This window comes from Sapajus apella, unplaced genomic scaffold (assembly GCF_009761245.1).
Source record: "Sapajus apella isolate SASKATOON/1434 unplaced genomic scaffold, GSC_monkey_1.0 scaffold19, whole genome shotgun sequence".
Taxonomy (NCBI): Eukaryota; Metazoa; Chordata; class Mammalia; order Primates; family Cebidae; genus Sapajus; species Sapajus apella.
The window spans coordinates 4965207-4986181 of record NW_022436959.1 but is presented as its reverse complement, the minus strand read 5'-3'; the positions used below and the strand labels follow the sequence as shown (position 1 = coordinate 4986181).

The 20975-nt window shown below is 38.3% G+C and overlaps 1 protein-coding gene, 1 long non-coding RNA gene and 1 pseudogene across 5 annotated transcripts in view; 1 reads left to right on the top strand and 2 right to left on the bottom strand.

Moving 5' to 3' along the window:
- The window catches only part of AVL9 (AVL9 cell migration associated), a 72108-nt gene that overhangs the window by 30191 nt on the left and 20942 nt on the right, over positions 1-20975 (top strand). For all 3 annotated transcript variants that reach the window (XM_032286832.1, XM_032286831.1, XM_032286830.1), the window contains exons 3-10: positions 1624-1709; positions 5443-5514; positions 7556-7645; positions 8375-8441; positions 9969-10009; positions 10793-10831; positions 13513-13582; positions 13875-14410. In XM_032286832.1, the coding sequence (XP_032142723.1) occupies positions 1624-1709; positions 5443-5514; positions 7556-7645; positions 8375-8441; positions 9969-10009; positions 10793-10831; positions 13513-13582; positions 13875-14410 (1001 nt within the window). The remainder of the gene's footprint in view (positions 1-1623; positions 1710-5442; positions 5515-7555; positions 7646-8374; positions 8442-9968; positions 10010-10792; positions 10832-13512; positions 13583-13874; positions 14411-20975) is intronic.
- Positions 3034-20540, bottom strand: LOC116557375. Its single transcript, XR_004271486.1, has 2 exons — positions 20477-20540; positions 3034-4852 (listed from the first exon to the last, which is right to left on the bottom strand). It is a non-coding gene; the product is annotated as an uncharacterized LOC116557375 (long non-coding RNA).
- Positions 11617-12154, bottom strand: LOC116557371 (annotated as a pseudogene). The gene has a single exon (XR_004271484.1). The product of XR_004271484.1 is annotated as a 40S ribosomal protein S19 pseudogene (transcript).

Below are 20975 nucleotides of genomic sequence, written 5' to 3'. Positions count from 1 at the left end.
GGGACTCTAGCTGCATACTTGCAGTACTAGGTTAGTACTCCAGGGCCCACCTAGAAACAGCTGGGATTGTTTTTGTGTCTCTGGAACCATTGCTGTCACAAGTACTCCGCTTGCAAGGTTGCTTGCTTGCTTGCATGCAGAGCATGTTAACACCGTCAAAGAAAGTAGGACTATGAAGTTCTTACTGAATCTCCTGCCACCCTATAAATGAGTACTTTGCCTGACTTAATGAAGGACTGTGTTTTACCATGGTATTTGATGCTCTACAAAAATCTTGTTGTTGTTGTTGCTTTTCTTTTCTTTTTTTGGAGACAAAGTCTCACTGGGTTGCCCGGGCTGGTCTCAAACTCCTGAGCTCAAGCAGTTCTCCTCCTCCAGCTCCCCAGTAGCTGGGGTGTGCCACCATGTCCAGCAAAAGGACTGCTGTAAACATGTGAATTAAGATTATAGTGAATGTTGGCCAGGTGTGATGGTTGTAATCACAGCACTTTGGGAGGCTGAGGCGGGTGGATCACGAGGTCAGGAGATCAAGATCAGTCTGGCCAGCATAGTGAAACCCTTTCTCTACTAAAATTACAAAAAATTAGCCAGGTGTGATGGTGTGCACCTGTAATCCCAGCTCCTTGGGAGGCTGAGGCAGGAGAATCACATGAACCCAGGAGGTGGAGGTTGCAGTGAGCCAAGATCACCATTGTACTCCAGCCCAGGTGACTGTGACACTCCATCAAAAAAAAAAAGATTATAGTGAATGTTCTACAGATTTTCTTTATATTTGTGTATGTGAATAATTTTGTCTGTAGTATCTGAAAGGTAGTTGCAAACATTGTGACACTTTTTCTCTAAATACTTAAGATCTGAGAATGAGATTGTTCCCCAGTGTAACATCCAGTACCCTTATCACAGCTAAGAGATTTAACAGTAATTTCGTAATACTGTCTAATATCCAGTCTATATTCAAATTTTCTCAGTTGTCCCCCAAATTTCTTGGATTCATTCAAGTTTCATGTGTTGCCGTTGGCTTTTTTTTTTTTTTGAGACGGAGTTTGACTCTTGTTGCCCAGGCTGGAGTGCAGTGGTGTAATCTCTGCTCACCACAAGCTCCGCCTCCTGGGTTCAAGCAATTCTCCTGCCTCAGCCTCCCAAGTAGCTGGGGTTACAGGCATGTGCCACCATGCCTGGCTAATTTTGTATTTTTAGAAGAGATGGGGGTTCTCCATATTGGTCAGGCTAGTCTTGAACTCTCAGCCTCAGGTGATCCACCCACCTCAGCCTTCCAAAGTGCTGGAATTACAGGTGTGAGCCACTGCACCCAGCCTGCTGTTGGCTTTTGTGACTGTCTACTTTCTCTTAATCTAGAACGATTCCCTAAAGATTAACTATTTTCTGTAATTGTAGTCTCAGTTTGACCTGTTACAATTCAGCCTCTTGGGCTTTTTGTGATGAGTATTTACCATAAGGCAATTAGAAAAATTCTAGGAAACCGGTGGTTGTGGTCCTAGAAATAAGTATGACTTGGATTTCTTGTTTATAATTTTCGTGTTAATGACTGCATTATGATAACTTCATATTTTATTAATAAGGATAGTTCACCTTAGTAGTTACATTTTTCTGTTTATCTCTTAGATACTGTGTTTTTTCACTTGCCACCCAGAAATGGATATGGAGCCACAGTATACGGTATCTCTTGCTATCGACAAATTGAAGCCAAGGTATGATAGTTAATGGTGAAAACAAAAAACTCCATAGTCCTTTCTTAGATGTTGGACACTTAGAGAAACAGTCTTTATTTTTCAGTCAGTGGTGCCTATTATAATATTGTTTTAGATGTTTGTATACAATTTGTAGCTGTTTTTTCAATAGTACCAATTTATTCACAGACACATTTTAATAAGTTGACATTGGTGGCTATGCTTATATTTGCATCATAATATTTTGTACATTGTTTTTAGATAGTGATACCTAAATTATCAATTTGTCTTTGAAATACTGTATTTATTTACATTTCAAGACGTCTGTGAATGTTCTGTTTCTAGTGTTTGGCATATAACTTAGAAAAATGGAGTGATAGTGTTTGTATGTTTTTTAGTTTTTTTATTTTTAAAGACAGAGTCTTGCTATTTTGCCCAGGCTAGTTTTGAACTCCTATGCTCAAGAAATCCTCCTGCCTCAGCCTGCTGAATAGCTGGGACTGCAGGTGTGCACCACTGTGCCTTTTTTTTTAAGCAGCATTTCAGAAGTAGTAGAGTGTGCTTACAGGGACTCCCAACTACTCATAAGTTGTTTTAATTATCTCTAAGTTTTTGTTTTGTTTTGTTTTGTTTTGAGGAAGAGTCTTCACTCTGTTGCCCAGGCTGGAGTGCAGTAGCAAGATCTCGGCTCACTGCCGTCTTTACCTCAAGCTCAAGCTGTCCTCCAAGCCCAGATTTCCAAGTAGCTGGGATACAGGCGAATGCCACGATGCCCAGCTAGTTTTTGTACTTTTTATAGATACCAGGTTTCTTCATGTTGCTCAGGCTGGTCTTGAACTCCTGAGCTCAAGTGATCTGCTCACCTCAGCCTCCCAGAGTGCTGGTATTACAGACAGGAGCCACCATGCCCAGCCTTGATTATTTTTAAACTACCTGCTAGCTTAATGCCTGACCTACTATAATAAGCTCTAATTAATAAATTCAAATAAGCCAAGATGGTAACCCCACCTTTCATGATTTACTTATTTGTAGGACTGTTTTTTTGTGGTAGAGATAATCTGGATGAGTGAAAAGCTCTTTCGTCTCTAAAGGTCATTAATACTCTAAAGTAGTGAGTGGTTCTCAATCTCAGCTGCACATTGCAATCATCTGGAGAGCTTTAAAAGCTAAGATCGCTGGGTTTGCCCCCAACCCAAAAGATTCTGATTTGATGATCTGGACATGGGAGGTGGGAATGTTTTAAAAGCTCCCCAGCTGATTCTTCTGCGTAGTCAAGATTGAGCACCACTGCTCTAAAACAATGATTTTTTAATCGGTATTACCTAGAGACTTTTTTTTTTTTTTAAATCTGTACCTAGCCTTTCCTCCTAGTGACTGAATCAGAATCTCTGAGATTTGAGCCTCAACAATTAAAAGTTTTAAAAGCTTCCTCAGGTGAATAATTAGTAAATCTTTTTCTACCTTGTTATGATGGAAATTTCAAACATGCAGATAAATTAAAAACATAGTACATTGAATACCTGTATATCCAACACCTAGACTCAACAATTGTTAATATTCTACCACATTTTCTCTGTGTGTGTATTTTTCCCCTGACCCACTTAACATGAACTACAGGTGTAAATTCCAGGATACCCAAAGTAGTTAACTACCATGAAATAACCCTCTAAACACAGGGTCAGGAACCTGGAAAACCCGTGTTATGTCATGAATAACTGAATCTAAAGCTAACGATAGTATATCAAATAATAACATACACCTTAAGTATATTCAGTTTTAGTCAATTATAACTGAATGAAGCTGAGAAAATAAAATAGAGATAAAAGAAACCTGAGAATAAGAGTTAGTTAGCCTGGCAGCTTTGAGCAGTTGATGTTTTCATATACTATTGTAACCGAACCCAGGTTTGGCTGCACGCCGCTTGAAAGACTAGAGTTGCTGGGAGGAAAAGTAGATTTATTTGGAAAGCCAGCTAGATAGTGACCTAGCATTCTAAAGTAGCATCTGAAAATTTGCAGGCTGGCTGGAGGATTTTTATGGGAGAGGGCTGTGGAGAAGAGGAGGGTTTTGGTATCAAGAGGTGAAACACAGTCATCTGGGTACCAATGAGGGCCAGAGGAGGTTGGGTGCGTCTTTGTCATTGGTCAGGCCACAATGCTTCTATAAATGTTTAACAAAACATAGTTGTTTACACACTTTTTAAATCCCAGAGTTTTTAAACCTACACAATTGCCATTTTGGCATATTTGTGCTCTAAAATTATCCTTGCCTATTTGAAGGAATGGGGAAAGGTTGCCTAAAAAATGGAGTTATGCTCTTTTGCTATTTCACTGTTACACTATTACCTTTACATACTTATATATGAGATGAATTAAGCTGCTGCCTGTTCTTAGAAATCTGTTCCTTTTAATACTTTTTATTACCCATAGGTCATGTAAGCAGTAGTAAAATTATTTCTCCCACGTGGGTCTTATCCATCAGTGCTGTTTTAACAGCCCTTATGCTCTGCATAGCCTTTAAATATTGCCTGTCTCCCCACTCCCTGGTTCAGACCCACTCCAGAGTACATTAGAGTTGCCCATTTTTCCAATGATTGTTGTCCTTCTCAATAAATAATAGGCAATAGAACCAGACAGATAAACCTGTTATTGGAGGGACCTCAAGCCTAGGAGAAAGACTTTAACTTCCTCTGAATGGTGAGACAGTGGATGAATCCAATCAGAAGGAAGAATTCTGCTCCACAGCTAATTTAAAGTCTGTTCATCAGCCATCAGTTGAAAACACAGGGGCCCCTTGGTCCTCAGGACAGATCCAAGAAGGTAATCGGGCAGTATACTAGAGGAGAAGTCTTTCTTCCTTCCTTCACAGCCTTGCCTGAGGTTGATCAAATCAAGACTCACCCTCTACTAGCAGAGGACTATAGAAATCTCATAGTCATCCTCACAATTAATGAGCTATGTGCTCATTAATTGGCACCGGGCGCCAATACAAATTTCCAGGCAACGTGGAACAACTAACTTAACAAAACTGCTGACAGTTCTTTCATCTCTGGAGAACAAGCTGTCTGTTGTTGTCATCTTTTTTTTTTTTTTTTTTTTTTGAAACAGAGTCTCACTCTGTCACCCAGGCGGGAGTGTAGTGGCACAATCTCAGCTCACTGCAACCTCTGCCTCCAGAGTTCAAGCAATTCTCCTGCCTCAGCCTCCCAAGTAGCTAGGATTACAGGCTTGCACTACCACACCTGACTGATTTCTGTATTTTTAGTAGATACGGAGTTTCACCATGTTGGCCAGGCTGGTCTCGAACTCCTGGCCTCAGGTGATCCGCCTGCCCAAAGTACTGAGATTATGGGCATGAGCCACTGCTTCTGGCTTTTTGTCATCTCTTAAACTAGTGCCTTCTCACCAGAAACAGTGGTCTCTGAAAGGACTGCCCATTTTTAACCAGAATCAATAGTGATTGATTTGCATTGAATGGTTGATTTGGACCTTGTGTCTTATACATAAAGTATTCTGCATCAGATTATAAATTCCTTGAGACTCAGGATTGTCCCTTCGCTATTACATTCCCACTGCCTACCACAGATTCTGTCACGTAGGCCCAAGCTGACGTTTATTTGTCTAATATTTCCTGAGAGTCTTAATAAATTTTTTAATTTAAATACGCAAGAAATTCCTTCTATGTAATTGCCATTTTTATATTACAAAATATTGCTACGAAATATTTCTGATAAATTGCTCTTTGTTTATAATAGGCATTGAAAGTAAGGCAAGCAGATGTCACCAGAGAGACTGTTCAGAAAAGTGTCTGTGTTCTAAGCAAGCTGGTAAGAGAACAAGTAACTCATTCATTTTGTTAAACCTTCATGGCAGATCTTTCTTTAAGGTTAAGGCACTATTAGAATAAGAAGAGATTTAAATGATATATTAAAATTATTTATGCCCTGGCATCTCCTCATTCTCTTTCCCTTTCAGCAGTTTTCATTTGCACCTCTATGCAAGACTCGGTAAGAGAAGGGAGATCTTATAGCTATTGGAAAGTAAGTTGATACGTAAACAAAATGAGGTAGCTGATATATTTCATTTATCCATTTTTGTTTTACCAAAATCTTTTTTTTTTTTTTTTCTTTTGAGACAGGGTCTCACTCTGTTGCCCAGGCTGGAGTGCAGTGGCATGACCTTGGCTTACTGCAACCTCTGCTTTCCAGGCTCAAGGGATCCTCCCACCTCAGCCTCCTGAGTAGCTGGGACCACAGGCATGAACTACCATACCTGGCTTTTTTCTGTTTTTGGTAGAGATGAGGTTTTACCACATTGCCTAGGCTGGTCTCAAACTCCTGAGCTCAAGCAATCCATCTGCCTCAGCCATACAAAATTCTGGGATTGTAGCATGAGCCACTATGCTCAGCCAAATCTTATTTCATTCAAAATAAAATTTTGAGGATGAGAATATTTCTTCTAAGACAGTAATTTTAAATATAAGCCAAGAATAGTCTCCTAGGAAAGGAAGGGCTATTATAAAGGACCCTAATGTCAGAAAATTGATAGATTATTCATCTGATCCCTGTACACAGCTTTGAGAAGAGTAGCCTGAAAAATAGACATTAGTGAATGGCTTTTTTATATTGGACCAGATGACCGAAGCATAAGAGTACCAGATATTGAAGTACAACATGTTAAGAGGCTTCCTGAGTAATCATTCTTCAAAGGACAATTACAATAATAGATGGCATTTATTGAGTGCCTATATATCAGGCATTAATTCTGTACCAGACACTTTTTATGTGTAATTGTCACTTCCATTCTCATAACAACCTTGAGACATATTTACTACTGTTCTCATTTTATAAATAAAGACATAGCTCAGAGAAAAAATGTGTAATTCTACAGACATGTAACTACTAAGTGATAAAATTAGGGTAAAAAAAATCAGCTTTATCTGTTGCTAAAACAGACAGAAGGGATAGGAAGAGAGTAGCTTACTCAAAAGGTCTGGTTGTGGTTCTTCTGGTCTAGACTTCAAGAAGTCTATGTATAAAAGTAAAATGATTTCATACTTTGATGGAAATCATAATATATTAACAGGGATACTGGGAGATACTCTTCCAATATTACTTGTTTTTAATAATTAGAGTATATATACATTATTGGTCATTGCATCCTGAAATGGACATAGACATGAGAAAACATCTGGAAAAGAATGCTATAATAAAAAGATGAAAATGGTAGAAGATCCTAAATAGAGAAATAAGGATTAAGGGATAACTTTGCTCAAGTATATAAAACAATATTATGATAAAGGACACAAGCTAGTTGTTGTAAGCCTCCACAGAGGACAAAAATGGGAAATGAACTTAAATGTAATCATGAATGTTCAAAATAATATAAAAACAGGCTGCTATAAGGATGATTAAATGTTGCTACAGGCCAGCAAAACGGTGTGCAGAATTAGAATATGTTTTACATAATAGTAACAGCGGATGTGTAGGTGCTTTCTTTGTGTCAGATACTTTTTACCAAGTGCTTTTACCTGTTGTTTAATCCTTAAAACAGTCAAATATGATGTATTCTTTTCATATGCCCATGTTCAGATCAGCAAGCAGAGGGGGAGAGGGTTAAGTTCCGAGAGCTGGGTGATGGAGCCAGGCCCAGCAAGTCTGAGCCCACACTCTTAAGCACTGTACTGTGTTTCAGGTACTTTTCACTGTATCCGAAGAACAGCTATCTTCATGGCTTTCAGCTATTAATAATACAGCACTAAAGTTGATAGTTACTTTTTTTCTCCCTGTTCTATTCAAATGAGAAAGTTGTGGTGTTCTGTTTGTTTTACTGTTATCAAACTAATGGTAATTTCTTTATTCCTTTAAGCCTCTTTATGGCTTACTTCAAGCAAAACTTCAACTCATTACACATGCATATTTTGAAGAGAAGGATTTTTCCCAAATTTCCATTCTAAAGGTAACATTTTACCCCTCTATATATGTGTTTGGCTAAAGATAGACTCATGAATCAAGTAAATCTTGTCAGTAATACTGTGAAGGATAATTATTTATTAGCTTAAGAAAGGCATTCTGTGAATACACATTTGCATTAAAACGTTGAAGGACCAGGATCTGCCCAAATACTAAATCTAACCAAACTTTTCTTTTTTTTTTTTTTTTTTTTTTTTTTTTTTTTTTTTTTTTTTTTGAGGAAATAATGACTACAAATAACTGTAACAATAATGCTTCTCTTAGTGGATAATGGCCCTTTTGCCATGGCATTAATTCCATAAATTTGCTTATCTTATTAATAAACTGCACAGTATTTTTATATATCAGGCTTCCCATTCCTAGCTCCCAATACATAGACCAGAAAAACCACATGATTAGTTTATTGAAAATGGAGTTAGCAAGGAAGCAGAGGGAATTTATACTAGGAATTCATACCACTATATGAATGAATCATGCTCTAGCATGTAGAAGGAGAAAGGAATACCCTGAGTAGCTGTTCATACTCACTACCCACATCTCTTCTGATATTGTTCATATCCAGAAGAGAAGAAATGAGAACTGGCAAGGTTGCAGAGAGGTTTGGTTGTTTTTAAATTTAGTGCCTAGCAGAACAAACTACCTCAGTTAAGGAACCAACTTTTTTCTGATCAACATATTTCTAATTCAGATCCAAAATTCAATCTATATTTTATAGGAGCTTTATGAACATATGAATAGTTCCTTGGGAGGAGCTTCATTAGAAGGATCCCAAGTATATCTTGGTAAGTAATTGACTTACAAGTTAAAAGAGATTCCCTCGTTTCCCTTGTTTAGCAAACTGAGTTGCATGTAAAACTTTGATTAGAATTACATCTCTCTATGGGATCTAAATGCAACATTTGATGCTGTTTCTTCCTTAAATATCTTCTTTGCCAGTGTTTATACTAAGAAGGGTATTAGAACAAAGCAGATTTATAACTTTTAACATACAAGGCAAATTTCTGCCTTTTTTTTCTTTTTTCTTTTTTTTTTTTTTTTTTTTTTTGAGCAAGGTCTCACTCTCCGGGCTGGAGTGCAATGGTATGATCATGGCTTACTGCAGTCTTGACCTCCTGGGCTCAAGCAATTCTCCTAGCACAGCCTCCTAGGTAGCTGGGACCGCAGGTGCATGCCAGGACTCCCAGCTAATTGTTTTTACTTTTAGTAGGGACAAGATGTCCCTATGGTGCCCAGGCTAGAATTTCTACCTTTTAGGATAGTAATGGAAGTTTTGTATTGTTTTTTCTTTTCCTTGCATTAAAGCTAACTAGCTTGATTACCTGTCATAACAGATGAAGCAAGAGAGAGAGCTCCTCAGCTCTTTTCTATTCTAAGATTCTTCAGGTTGTGGATTTTATTTAATTTATAACTAACTTGACAACTCAGAATATCCATTGGTAGCCAAGATATTCAATGAGCAACTCAATAAATATCCATTTTGTGATTAAAACTTTTTAATCACATAGTGGTTTATGTTCACTCAATTCTAATTTCAGCATGCAGTTGCCAATTGTGGTAGTTTATGATTGCAGTCATATATATAATGTAAACTATTATTCTGCGTAATATGAGGTCCTATTCTGAGAACACGTTTCTTTAAATTATTTTCTCTTGTACTGTGTTCTTTCAGATAGATGATAGAAAAGACAGTGTTTCAGAAATAATGACATAAGGCCCGGGGTGGTGGCTCACGCCTGTAATCCAAGCACTTTGGAGGCCAAGGCGAGTGGATCACCTGAGGTCGGGAGTTCAAGACCAGCCCAACCAACATGGTGAAACCCCGTCTTTAAAAAAAAGAAAGAAATAATGACATATGAAGGGCCATGACCAAAACCATGTTTAATCATTGATTGCCATGATAATATAAGCTATATCATTTCTAAACGTGTAGTTTATGTTTGTAGAAGAGGGAAATGTGTTAGACCTGCATAGTCCAAAACAGTAGCCACTAACTACCTATAGCTGTCTATATTTAGATTAAAATTAATAAAATTTAAGTCAATTTGTCTCAGTCACACATGCCACATTTCAGTTGCTCAGTAGCCACATGTGGCTACTGTATTGGACAAGACAGGTTTAAAATATTTTCATCCTTGCAGAAAGTTGTACTGAACAGCACTCTTTCTGAGTATATATGTACCTAATCAAATAGTACATAAATATTTGAGTATTTGCATATTTCTACTTTTTTTTGAACCTTTAGGAGGAAAATAACTTCAGCAAAAACATTACATTGTAGTCACAGTTTAGCTTTTTTGTTAACTTTGTAGGTCTGTCACCTCGAGATCTTGTCCTTCATTTTCGGCACAAGGTATGGTCCCTTACTTAAATAAATTTATGATGTGCAGTACTAAAATGGCCAACACTGTTCTTAGTGTGCTCATTTAACTGCCAAATTCAGTGTGCTAAATTGAATGCAGATTGTGGCATACCATGCCTTAGTTCTAAGATGTACTTGGTCTCATAACTATACAAAGTTAGAAGAGTTGGTAGTGCTTTGCATCATAGAAATTTAAAAGCACAAATACTGTTTACTTCCTTGTAGGATAGGGTAATTTTTTTCTATTGTTTTTCCAATTTCATCTATCACAAGATTAGAGTGGAAAGAAATATGTTTTGATCTTGCAGAATATTTTATATGTTGCCCTGAGAATGGAGCATTTTTCAGTAAAACATCTGTACATACCTATACCTTCTGATCTTTATTATTAAAGCAGATGTTGACTAGGATATGAACATGTTGTTTATTTAACAAACATTTACTGAGCACCTGCTATGTGGACACTCTGGATATCCATAAATATTTATTTAAAGGTCAGGATGCCCTGACCTTTAAATACTTATAAATACCTCAAGCAAAAATGGTACCACCCCTTCAAGAAAAAATAATTTCAGTTAGCGATTTCAGTGATTCTCACATTTTTAAGAGTACACAGGTAATATTTAATTTCTCAGTATAAGTTCATAATTTTTCTTGTACTTTTAAAAATGCTATAATTATTTAGTATTATTGATTATGGCTATGTTTTAGGGAAAAAGATGAATTATAGGCTTGATTTGCTCATTTCAATAAAATATTTTTTTCCTTTTTCAGGTCTTAATCCTATTTAAACTAATTCTTCTTGAAAAAAAGGTAAGATCCTAAGGGATGAAAGGAAAGATGGAGTATTTAACTTTTATTGACTTTTTTTACATTATTTCATAAAATTGATAAAGTATTAAGATACTTTTTGCCTATCATGTGGTGAGCTGAAGCACATTTTCTTGTCTCTGCCATAGAAGTGTAAATTCGTATGGCCTTTCTGGAGGCAACAGAAAACTCAATTTTAAACTGACTTAAATGTAAAAGGACATGTATTGGCTCACGTTAGATTTCAGGGTTGTTTGACTCAGTGGCCCCATAGTGTAATTAAGTGCCTAAGTTGTTTCCATCTCTTTGCTCTACAGTGTGCATTGCTGGCCTAGTTTCCCCGGTAGTATAGGGAACTGCCAACAGTAATTGGGTTATTTGCTCCCTCAGTCATAACTGTTGGCAGGAATAATACCTCCTCCTAAACAATTTAATAAGAATTCTTGACCGAGCATGGTGGCTCACACCTATAATCCCAGCACTTTGGGAGGCTGAGGCGGGCAGATCACTTGAGGTTAGAAGTTTGAGAACAGCCTGGCCAACATGGTAAAACCCTATCTCTACTGAAAATACAAAAATTAGCCGGGTGTGGTGGCAAGCAACTGTAGTCCCAGCCACTCAGGAGGCTGAGGCGGGAGAATTGCTTGAACCCGGGAGGAGGAGGTTGCAGTGAGCCAAGATCACAACACTGCACTCCAGCCTGGGTGACAGAGCGAGACTCCATCTCAAAATAAATTAATAAATATGTATTCCTTCACACAGAAAAAAAAGAGGTTTTTTTTTGTTTGTTTTTTTTTTTTACGAATGAGGCAATTTATTAACCCAGCATGATTTGTTCTAATGCTTCTTGTTGGCAGCTGCCACCTGTCCGGCGATTCTGTCCAGATCTCTCTGTCCCTGAGGTGTCAGTTTGCGGCCCCCATCTTGGTCCTTTTCCACCATTTTCAGCCCCTCCAGGGCTTGGAGGACCTGGCGGGCCACGCTCTTGGAGCCTCGGCTGAAGTGGCTAGGCATGACGCCATTTCTCTGACGTCCCCCATAGATCTTGGTCATGGAGCCAACCCCAGCGCCACCCCGGAGGTATAGGTGTCGCGCTGTGGAAGCAGCTCGCGTGTAGAACCAGTTCTCATCGTAGGGAGCAAGCTCTTTGTGCTTAGCCAGCTTGACGGTGTCCACCCATTCAGGGACTTTCAGCTTCCCGGACTTTTTGAGAAAGGCTGCCAGAGCTCTGACGAACTCCTGCTGGTTCACGTCTTTTACAGTAACTCCAGGCATCGTGCGGCCTCCGCGCTGCCAGCCAGGGGAAAGGGCGAGTTTTTTTTTTTTTTAAATGAACCCACCATACTAGTGTGGTGTTTCAAAAAAATTGTTTTAATTTCTAAAAATTTGATAAAATACACATAACATACAATTTATTATCATAACCATTTTAAGGTGTACAACTCAGTAGTGTTAAGTACATTCATATTATGCAGCCATCATCCCATCCAGCCACAGAACACTTTGAATTTCTTTTCATTTTTTGAGACAGGGTATTGCTCTGTTGCCCAGGCTAGAGTGCAGTGGTGCGTTCATGGCTCACTGCAACTCTAACTCCCAGGCTCAAGCAATTCTCTCACCTCAGCCTCCTGAGTAGCTGGGACCACAGTGCTGGGATTACAGGCATGAGCCAACACACTCAAGTCTATATTCCTTTATATATGTTCATTTTTTCCCCCCGAGTCAAAATACCTTGGAAGTAATTTGTAGACATTATGGTATTTCACCCCTAAATACTTTAGGATGTGTTTCTTAAGAACAAGAATATATTCCTACATAACCAAAATACCATTTTCGCATTCAAGAAATTTAATACTGAGATGAGTGAAATCTGTTACAGTCCGTTTTCAAATTTCCCCAGATGTCATAATGTCCTTTGTAGCTAATTATTGTTTTCTTTTTAAAAAAATTATTTAATTTTTAATTTTAAAGAATAGAGATAGGGTCTCGCTATGTTGCCCAGGATGGTCTTGAACTCCTGGCCTCAAGCAACCCTCCTGCCTTGGCCTCCCAAAGTGCTGGGATTACAGGCATGAGCCACCACACCTGGCCTGATTGTTGTTTTCAATCTGGGATCCAGTCAAGGATCATGTATGCTAGCTTTCTTTTATTTCAAACAGTTCTGCCACCTCTGTTTTTTTTTGTTTCTTCTTTTCTTTCTATATTTTATGAGACTGTCATTTTAAAAATAATCCAGACTGGTGTTCTGGGTGAGATTTGTTTGTTTTCTTGTGGCTAGTTTCAGATTAAGCCTTTTTAGCAAGAATCCTACACAGGTAGTGGTGTGTCTCTGTCAGGACATGATATTAGGAGTCCCGTAACTATTTGTAGTAGCAGTATTGGTGAGGTGAAGTTTGCTCATTTGATTGAGGTGGTAGTTGCCACTTTAATAGGTAATCTATAGAATGATAAATTTCAGACATTGTGAATATTTTGTTGCCCAGCAACCTTTCATAGTAGTTTTAGCATTTGTTGGGAATGTGTACCTAAATCATGGTGGATGCTAAATGGTGATTTTTTTCTATCATTACTTCTATGTTTATTAGCTGTTATTCTTATATAAAGAATTTTTCCTTTTTTTTTATTTGATCATTATGGATTGCTTCATGGATTTTCTAATTTGATTTTAATTTACTCCATTTCAGGTTCTTTTTTATATTTCTCCAGTGAATAAATTGGTGGGCGCATTGATGACTGTGTTATCCCTTTTTCCAGGTAAGAAAACAGCAGTATCTACTCTTTCTTTTGTTTAACTTATACTGAAACTTAAACTTTCAGTAATAAAATTTTCAAAGATAAACTCATTAAGGTTATTTCTAATTTAATATGACATTTTCCTTTTAGAAATAGGTTTCTCTCTTTTGTCTGGGTTTCTTTCTGTTTTTTTTGTTTTTAATTGAAATGTGTGCAAGCCTATTCAGTTTTATAGGAGAGTCTAATAAAATATATAGCTCTTATTTTCTTCTCTATTATAAGCCAAGCTCTTCTCCAATATTACATGTTTTAGGCATGATTGAACATGGTCTCAGTGACTGTTCTCAGTATAGACCCCGGAAAAGTATGTCTGAAGATGGTGGGCTTCAGGAAAATAACCCACGTACAGATGATTTTGTTTCTGCATCCACTTCTGACATTTCACATACCAACTTGGGAACTGTCAGGAAAGTAATGGCAGGAAACCATGGAGGAGATGCTGTCATGAAGACTGAAGAGCCTTTGCTCCAAGGAGAAGACAGCAGCAAAGGGCAGGAACCCAGTGATACCAATCAATATTTGAAACCTCCATCTCGCCCATCTCCAGAGTCCTCAGAAAGTGACTGGGAAACCTTGGATCCTAGTGTTTTAGAGGACCCCAACTTGAAAGAAAGGGAACAGCTGGGATCAGACCAGACAAACTTATTTCCAAAGGACTCTGTCCCCTCAGAGAGTCTTCCAATTACTGTACAACCTCAAGCTAATACGGGGCAGGTGGTCCTGACACCAGGGCTCATTTCCGGTTTGGAAGAGGACCAATATGGCATGCCCCTGGCCATCTTCACAAAGGTAAAGTGTAATGTTTATTACTGAATTCCTTAAAGAATTTGAAAAATCCTTTGAGTATAACTTCTGAACTTTTGATATTCAACACATTTTCAGGTGGAAAATTTTCCTTGAAACTGTAAAATACATACCAACTATATGGTACTGTGGCATCTGTGGCCATTGTATAAGCCTGTAGGGAAGTACAGGGGATTTTGATTGGTAAATGTTTTGAAACTTAGTAGATATGAGTCACATGCACAGTCACTGTCTTGGGTCTATTTTAATTATTAAGGTTTCTCTTTAAAGAATTAAGGAAGTTCAGAATGCCTGAATTGCACTCGATAAATACAGGCATATCTCGGAGATACTATGGTTTAGTTGCAGAACACTGCGATAAAGTGAGTCTCAGGAATTTTTTTGTTTCCAAATGCATATAAAAGTTATATTTATACTATACTATAGTCTATTAAAGTGTGCTGTAGCAATAGGTCTTCTTTTAAATGTACATATCTTAATTTAAAAATACTTTAGGCTGGACAGAGGGGCTCATGCCTGTAATCCCAAAACTTTAGGAGGCTGAGGCAGAAGGATCACTTGAGGCCAGAAGTTTGATTAGCCAGATGTGGTAACTCATGCCTGTGGTCCCAGCTACTTGGGAAGCTGAGGTTAGGAGGATCAGTTGAGCCCGGGAGGTTGAGGATACAGTGAGCTGTGATCACGCCACTGCACTCCAGACTGGGTGTCAGAGGGAGACTCTGTTATTTTTTAAATAATAAATGTTTATTATTTAAAATTTAATAATTATTTTAAAAGCAACAAAGAGAATAAAATTTAAATAATTATGTAAAAAGTACACTAAAGTGAAGTATATTATAAAATAATTTTTAATTTGTTATTTAAATATAAATGAATAAAACTCCTTTGTTGTCATTTTAACAACATTCACATCTCCACCAGGAGTAGACTCCATCACAGGAAACCACTCTCCTTATTCATAAGAAGCAGCTCCTTATCCATTCATGTTTTATCACGAGATTGCAGCAGTTCAGTCACATTTTGAGATTCCACTTCTAATTCTCTTGCTGTTTCCACCAAATCTCCCCCAAGGACTTGAACCCCTCAAAGTTATTCATGAGAGTGGTATCAACTTCTTTCAAACTCCTGTTAATCCTGATATTTTGACCTCCTCCTCTGAATCACAAATGTTCTTAATGGCATCTAGAATAATGTTTTCCAGAAGATTTTCAGATTGCTTTTCCCAGATCCATCAAAGGAATCAGTATCCATGGCAGCTATAGCCTTATGAAATGTGTTTCTTAAGGCCGGGCACGGTGGCTCATGCCTATAATCCCAGCACTTTGGGAGGCCGAGGCGGGTGGATCACGAGGTCAAGAGATCGAGACCATCCTGGTCAACAAGGTGAAACCTCGTCTCTACTAAAAATACAAAAAGTAGCTGGGCATGATGGTGCATGCCTGTAGTCCAGCTACTTGGGAGGCTGAGGCAGGAAAATTGCTTGAACCCAGAAGGCAGAGGTTGCGGTGAGCCGAGATCGCGCCATTGCACTTCAGTCTGGGCAACAACAGCGAAACTCTGTCTCAAAAAAAAAAAAAAAAAGAAATGTGTTTCTTAAATAATAAGACTTGAAAGTCAAAATGACTCCTTGATCCATGGGCTCCAGAGTGGATGTTTCTCCTTGTATATCTTCATTACAGCTCTTAAATGACCACATGCATTGTCATGAGCAGCAATATTTTTAAAGGAATCTTTTTTTATTTTCTCCTGAGTAGTAGGCCTTAAATATTCAGTAAACCATGCTATAAAGAGATATGCTGTCATCCAGGCTTTGTTGTTCCATTCTGGAGCACAGGCAGGAGATTTAGCATAACTCTAAAGGGACCTAGGATTTGGGGAATGGTAAATGATCATTGGCGTCAGCTTGTTCTTGAAGCTTTGAAGCCAGGCATATACTACTTCCCTACCTACAAAAGTCCTAGATGGCATCTTCTTCCAATAGAAAACTGTTTTCTTTATTGAAAATCTTTTGTATTCAAAATCTGTAACCACCTTCATCAAGGACCTTAGCTAGATCTTCTGAATAGCTTGCTACATCTTCTCTATCAGCACTTGCTGCTTCACCTTGCACTTTTATGTTATAGAAGCAGCTTCTTAAACATTGTGGGCTAACTCTGCTGGTTTCATACTTCTGCATCTTCTTACCTCTTTCAGCTTTCATGGAATTGAAGAGAGTTAGGGCCTTTCTCCAGATTAGGCTTTGGCTTAAGGGAATGTTCTATCTGGTTTTTGATCTTCTATCCAGATCACTCAGACTTTCTGCTTATCAGCAATAAGGCTGTTGTTTCACTTTCTTACCATTTGTTAGTTCACTGGTAAAAAAAGTATGTTTAGCAGCACTTTTAATTTCCTTCAGAAACTTTTCCTTTGCATCAACAACTTGGCTGTTTGGTGCAAGAGGCATAGATTTATGTCTGTCTCAGCTTTCGACATGCCTTTTAACTTAGTCATTTCTAGCTTTTGATTTTGAATAAGATGTGAGACTCTTCCTTTTACTTAGACCCTTAGATGCCATTGTTGGGTTGTTAATTGGCATAATTTAAATATTGCTGCATCTCAGGGAATAGGGAGGCCTGAGGAGAGGAGAAGAGACAGGAATGGCCAGTCAGTGGAGAAGTCAGAACACACACAATATTTATTAAATTCGTTGTCTATGTGGGTGTGGTTCATGTCACCCCAAAACATTTACAGTAATAACATCAAATATCACTGATCACAGATCAACATAACAAGTACAATAATAAGGAAAACGTGTGATATATTGTGAGAATTACTGAAATGTGACAAACAGGGAAGTGAGCACAGGCTGTTGGAAAAATGGCACTGATAGACTTGCTAGTTGCAGGATTGCCATAAACCTTCAATTTATAAAAAGCACAATAAAGTGAAGTACAATAAAAAGAGGTGCCTATATATATTAACATACTATAATTTTAAAAGAAAAAAGCTTAGATGTCTAACTTATATCCCTTATAAGTGATATAAGTTATGTAAGTGATATGTTATAACTAAAATAAGTATACATATATATTTACTAAGTATACTTAATACATATACTTAAGTGTACTTAATATATTAGTAAACTTCATTTGGATATAATAGTGTTTTGGCTAAATGTGTTCTAACGCTATCTTTTTATAAAAACCATTCAGAATATATTTGAAATTTTTAAATAACTTAAATGCAATATAGTAAATCAAATTGAATCTTTAAATCACATCTTCTCAGGACATCATTTCTTAATGTCAATAATGCGTTAAGATGAAGCAGTCAACTTCACTGGATCAAAAGTTACACTGGGCTGGACATAGCATCTCACACCTGTAATCTCTCAGCACTTTGGGAGGCCGAGGCAGGGAGGATTGCTTGAAACCAGGATCTAGAAGCCAGAATGTTCAACAAAGCCAGACCTCATCGTTACAAAAAAGTAAAGTCAATTTTCTGGAGACGATGGCATATGCCTATAGTCACAGCTACTTGGGAGGCTGAGGCAAGAGGATCTCTTGAGCCCAGGTCTTTGAGGCTGCTGTGAGCCATGACTGTGCCCCTGCACTCCAGCCTGAACTTTGGACTTCAGAGTAAAACCCTGTATGTATATAAAAATAAAGTACACAGATGCTGAGACATATTCTGGAAGCTACACTGTTCGGATGTTTTGTTTTTCATCCTTTGTAGAAATACTTTTATTACTATTTGTGAATTGTTTTTCAAAGTAGATCAGAAAAAAAAAAATCTATTTCATTTATTATTCTCTAAGTACAGTTATCCCTCATTATTCATGGGAGACTAGTTCCAGGAACTTCCCCCATACCAAAATTAGAGAACGTTCAAGTCACTTATATAGTCGCATAGTATTTGCATATAACCTGTCCACATCCTCCCATATGCTTTGTTTTGTTTGTTTGTTTGTTTTTTTGAGATGAAGTCACCCAGGCTAGAGTGCAGTGGCAGAACCTTGGCTCACTGCAGCTTCCACCTCCCAGGTTCAAGCAATTCTCCTGCTTCAGCCTCCTGAGTAGCTGGGAATACAGGTGCCCACCACTATGCCCAGCTAATTTTTGTATTTTTAATAGAGACAGGGTTTCATTATGTTGACCAGGCTGGTCGGAACTCCTGATCTCGGGTGATCCACCCACCTCAGCCTCCCACAGTGCTGGGATTACAGGCGTGAGCCACTGTGCCTGGCTTCTTCTGAACACTTTAAATCACCTCTAGATTGTTTATAAAACCTAATACAATGTAAATGCTATGTGAATAGTTATTATGCTGGGTTTTTTAATTTTGTATTATTATTTTTCCCAATATTTTTAATCCAAGGTTGGTTGAATCTGGTATGTGGAACCCACAGATGTGGAGCACCAGCTGTATTTATTGACCTTCCATGTGCCAGGCACCTTACTAGATTCTGAATTCTTGCCGTCTGTGATCTTACAGTGTACCGTGAAAGTCAGATGCACCACCGTTCCGGTTACTAGAACAAAATATTCTCTTTTCCCCGAATACTGTCTGGTATCCACGAAGTAAAAGTTTCTGTGGAAAAGAAAGATGGGTAGTGTTGGCTTAAACAAGTATTTATTCCTCTTCTATATTCTTCAATAAATTCTCTCTGAATTTACTCAGCTTTGCAAAGATGTACTTGTCCATAGTCATTATTGGTGAATAGTTAGTATAGAATGCCATCTTTGTTCATTTTGTGACCTGCTTGGGATTCTGAAATTATCTTAACTGATTTCATGATTAATCCAATGCCGTTTCTTAAAACTGGAATTTAAGAATTTGGGAAGAAAACTCACATTTCTCAGACTACTGGTAAAGCAGATAGCCACAAATTCTGGGCTTTCTGAACTGTGTTATGACTTCCTGTACCTTTTGGAGCCCTGACTTTGCTGTTTCACCCACTTGACCTCTAATTTTTACTACTGTGATGATATCAAGAGGGAAATTAACTGGAGAGGGATTTTGGCTTTGTCAGGTTGCTGACAAATTAGACAAAGCAATGTAAAGATGGCAAAACCCCATCTCTACTAAAAATACAAAAATTACCTGGATGTGGTGGTTCACGCCTGTAATCCCAGTGGGGAGGCTGAGGCAGGAGAATGGCTTGAACCCAGGAGGTGGAAGTTATAGTGGGCTGAGATGCCACTGCACTCCAGCCTGGGTGACAGAGCAAGACCCTGTCAAAAAAAAAAAAAAAAAAAATTCTGAGGGCTTTCCTTCCATTCTTTCCTGATGCTAAGTCTTCCCATCTTGCTACTGAAAGTGTTTGGGAACTGGCTGCACAGTGGAGCAAAGTAGTTAGTGGAGGACTGGCCAGAAAGGACTGGAGCCCTTGGAGCTCGGAGTCTCACCTGCTTTAATCTCATGCATCAGCTTTCTCCCTTTTTTCCAGTTATGAGATTATTGCCATTATTTAGTAAAATTAATTGAGTCATCACTGTAATGGAATTCTAATTAGAAATTACCTCAATGCAATTATTGTCAATTTAAAAACTTTAACTCAACCAAGGCAGAAGAATCACTTGAGGTCAGGAGTTTGAGACCAGCCTGAGCAACATAGTGAGACCTTGACTCTACTAAAGGTAAAAATTAAAAAATTAGCTGGGGCCGGGCGTGGTGGCTCACACCTGTCGTCCCAGCACTTTGGGGGGCCAAGGCAGACAGATCACGAGGTCCAGAGATCGAGACCATCCTAGCCAACATGGTGAAACCCCGTCTTTACTAAAAGCACAAAAATTAACTGGACATGGTGGGATGTGGCTGCAGTCCCAGCTACTTGGAAGGCTGAGGTGAGAGGATCAGTTGAGCTCAGGAGGTCGAAACTGCAGTGAGCCATGGTGACACCACTGCATTCCAGCCTGGTCAAAAGAGCAAGACCTCATCTCAACAAATAATTATTTTAAAAAATAAAATTAATAATAATCTTTTTCTTTTTTTTTTTTTTTTTTTTTGAGGCAGAGTCTCACTCTGTTGCCGAGGCTGGGATGCAGCAGTACAATCTCAGCTCTGTACAACCTCTACCTCCTGTGCTCAAACGATCCTCCCACCTCAGCCTCCCAAGTAGCTGGGACTACAGGCACATGCCACCACGCTTAGCTAATTTTTGGTAGAGATGGGGTTTTGTCATATTGTCCAGGCTGGTCTTGAACTCCTGAGCTCAAGCAGTCAGCCTGCCTCAGCCTTCCAAGTAGCTGGGGCTATATAGGTGTGAGCCACCACACCCTGCCAAAATAATAACAGTAATGTTTAAGGCTAGTCAAATGAAGCACTGGGAGTGGAGAATAAAAATAAAATTGTTGTACATTTAATTTTTTTTTTAAAGTTACCTCAATCTGTAACCAAAGAAATGTGACTTTCAGTGTTTGAGAGATAAGGAAGGTGATTTCAAGTTCTGTTCTGCTGAGTTTTTAAATTTTTAAGAGCAGTAGTCACTTTATTTGGTTTTTATTAAATCTGGTACTTTAAAAAAAAATACACAGTTACCTCCACCAAAAGATGACTTAATTTAGAATTC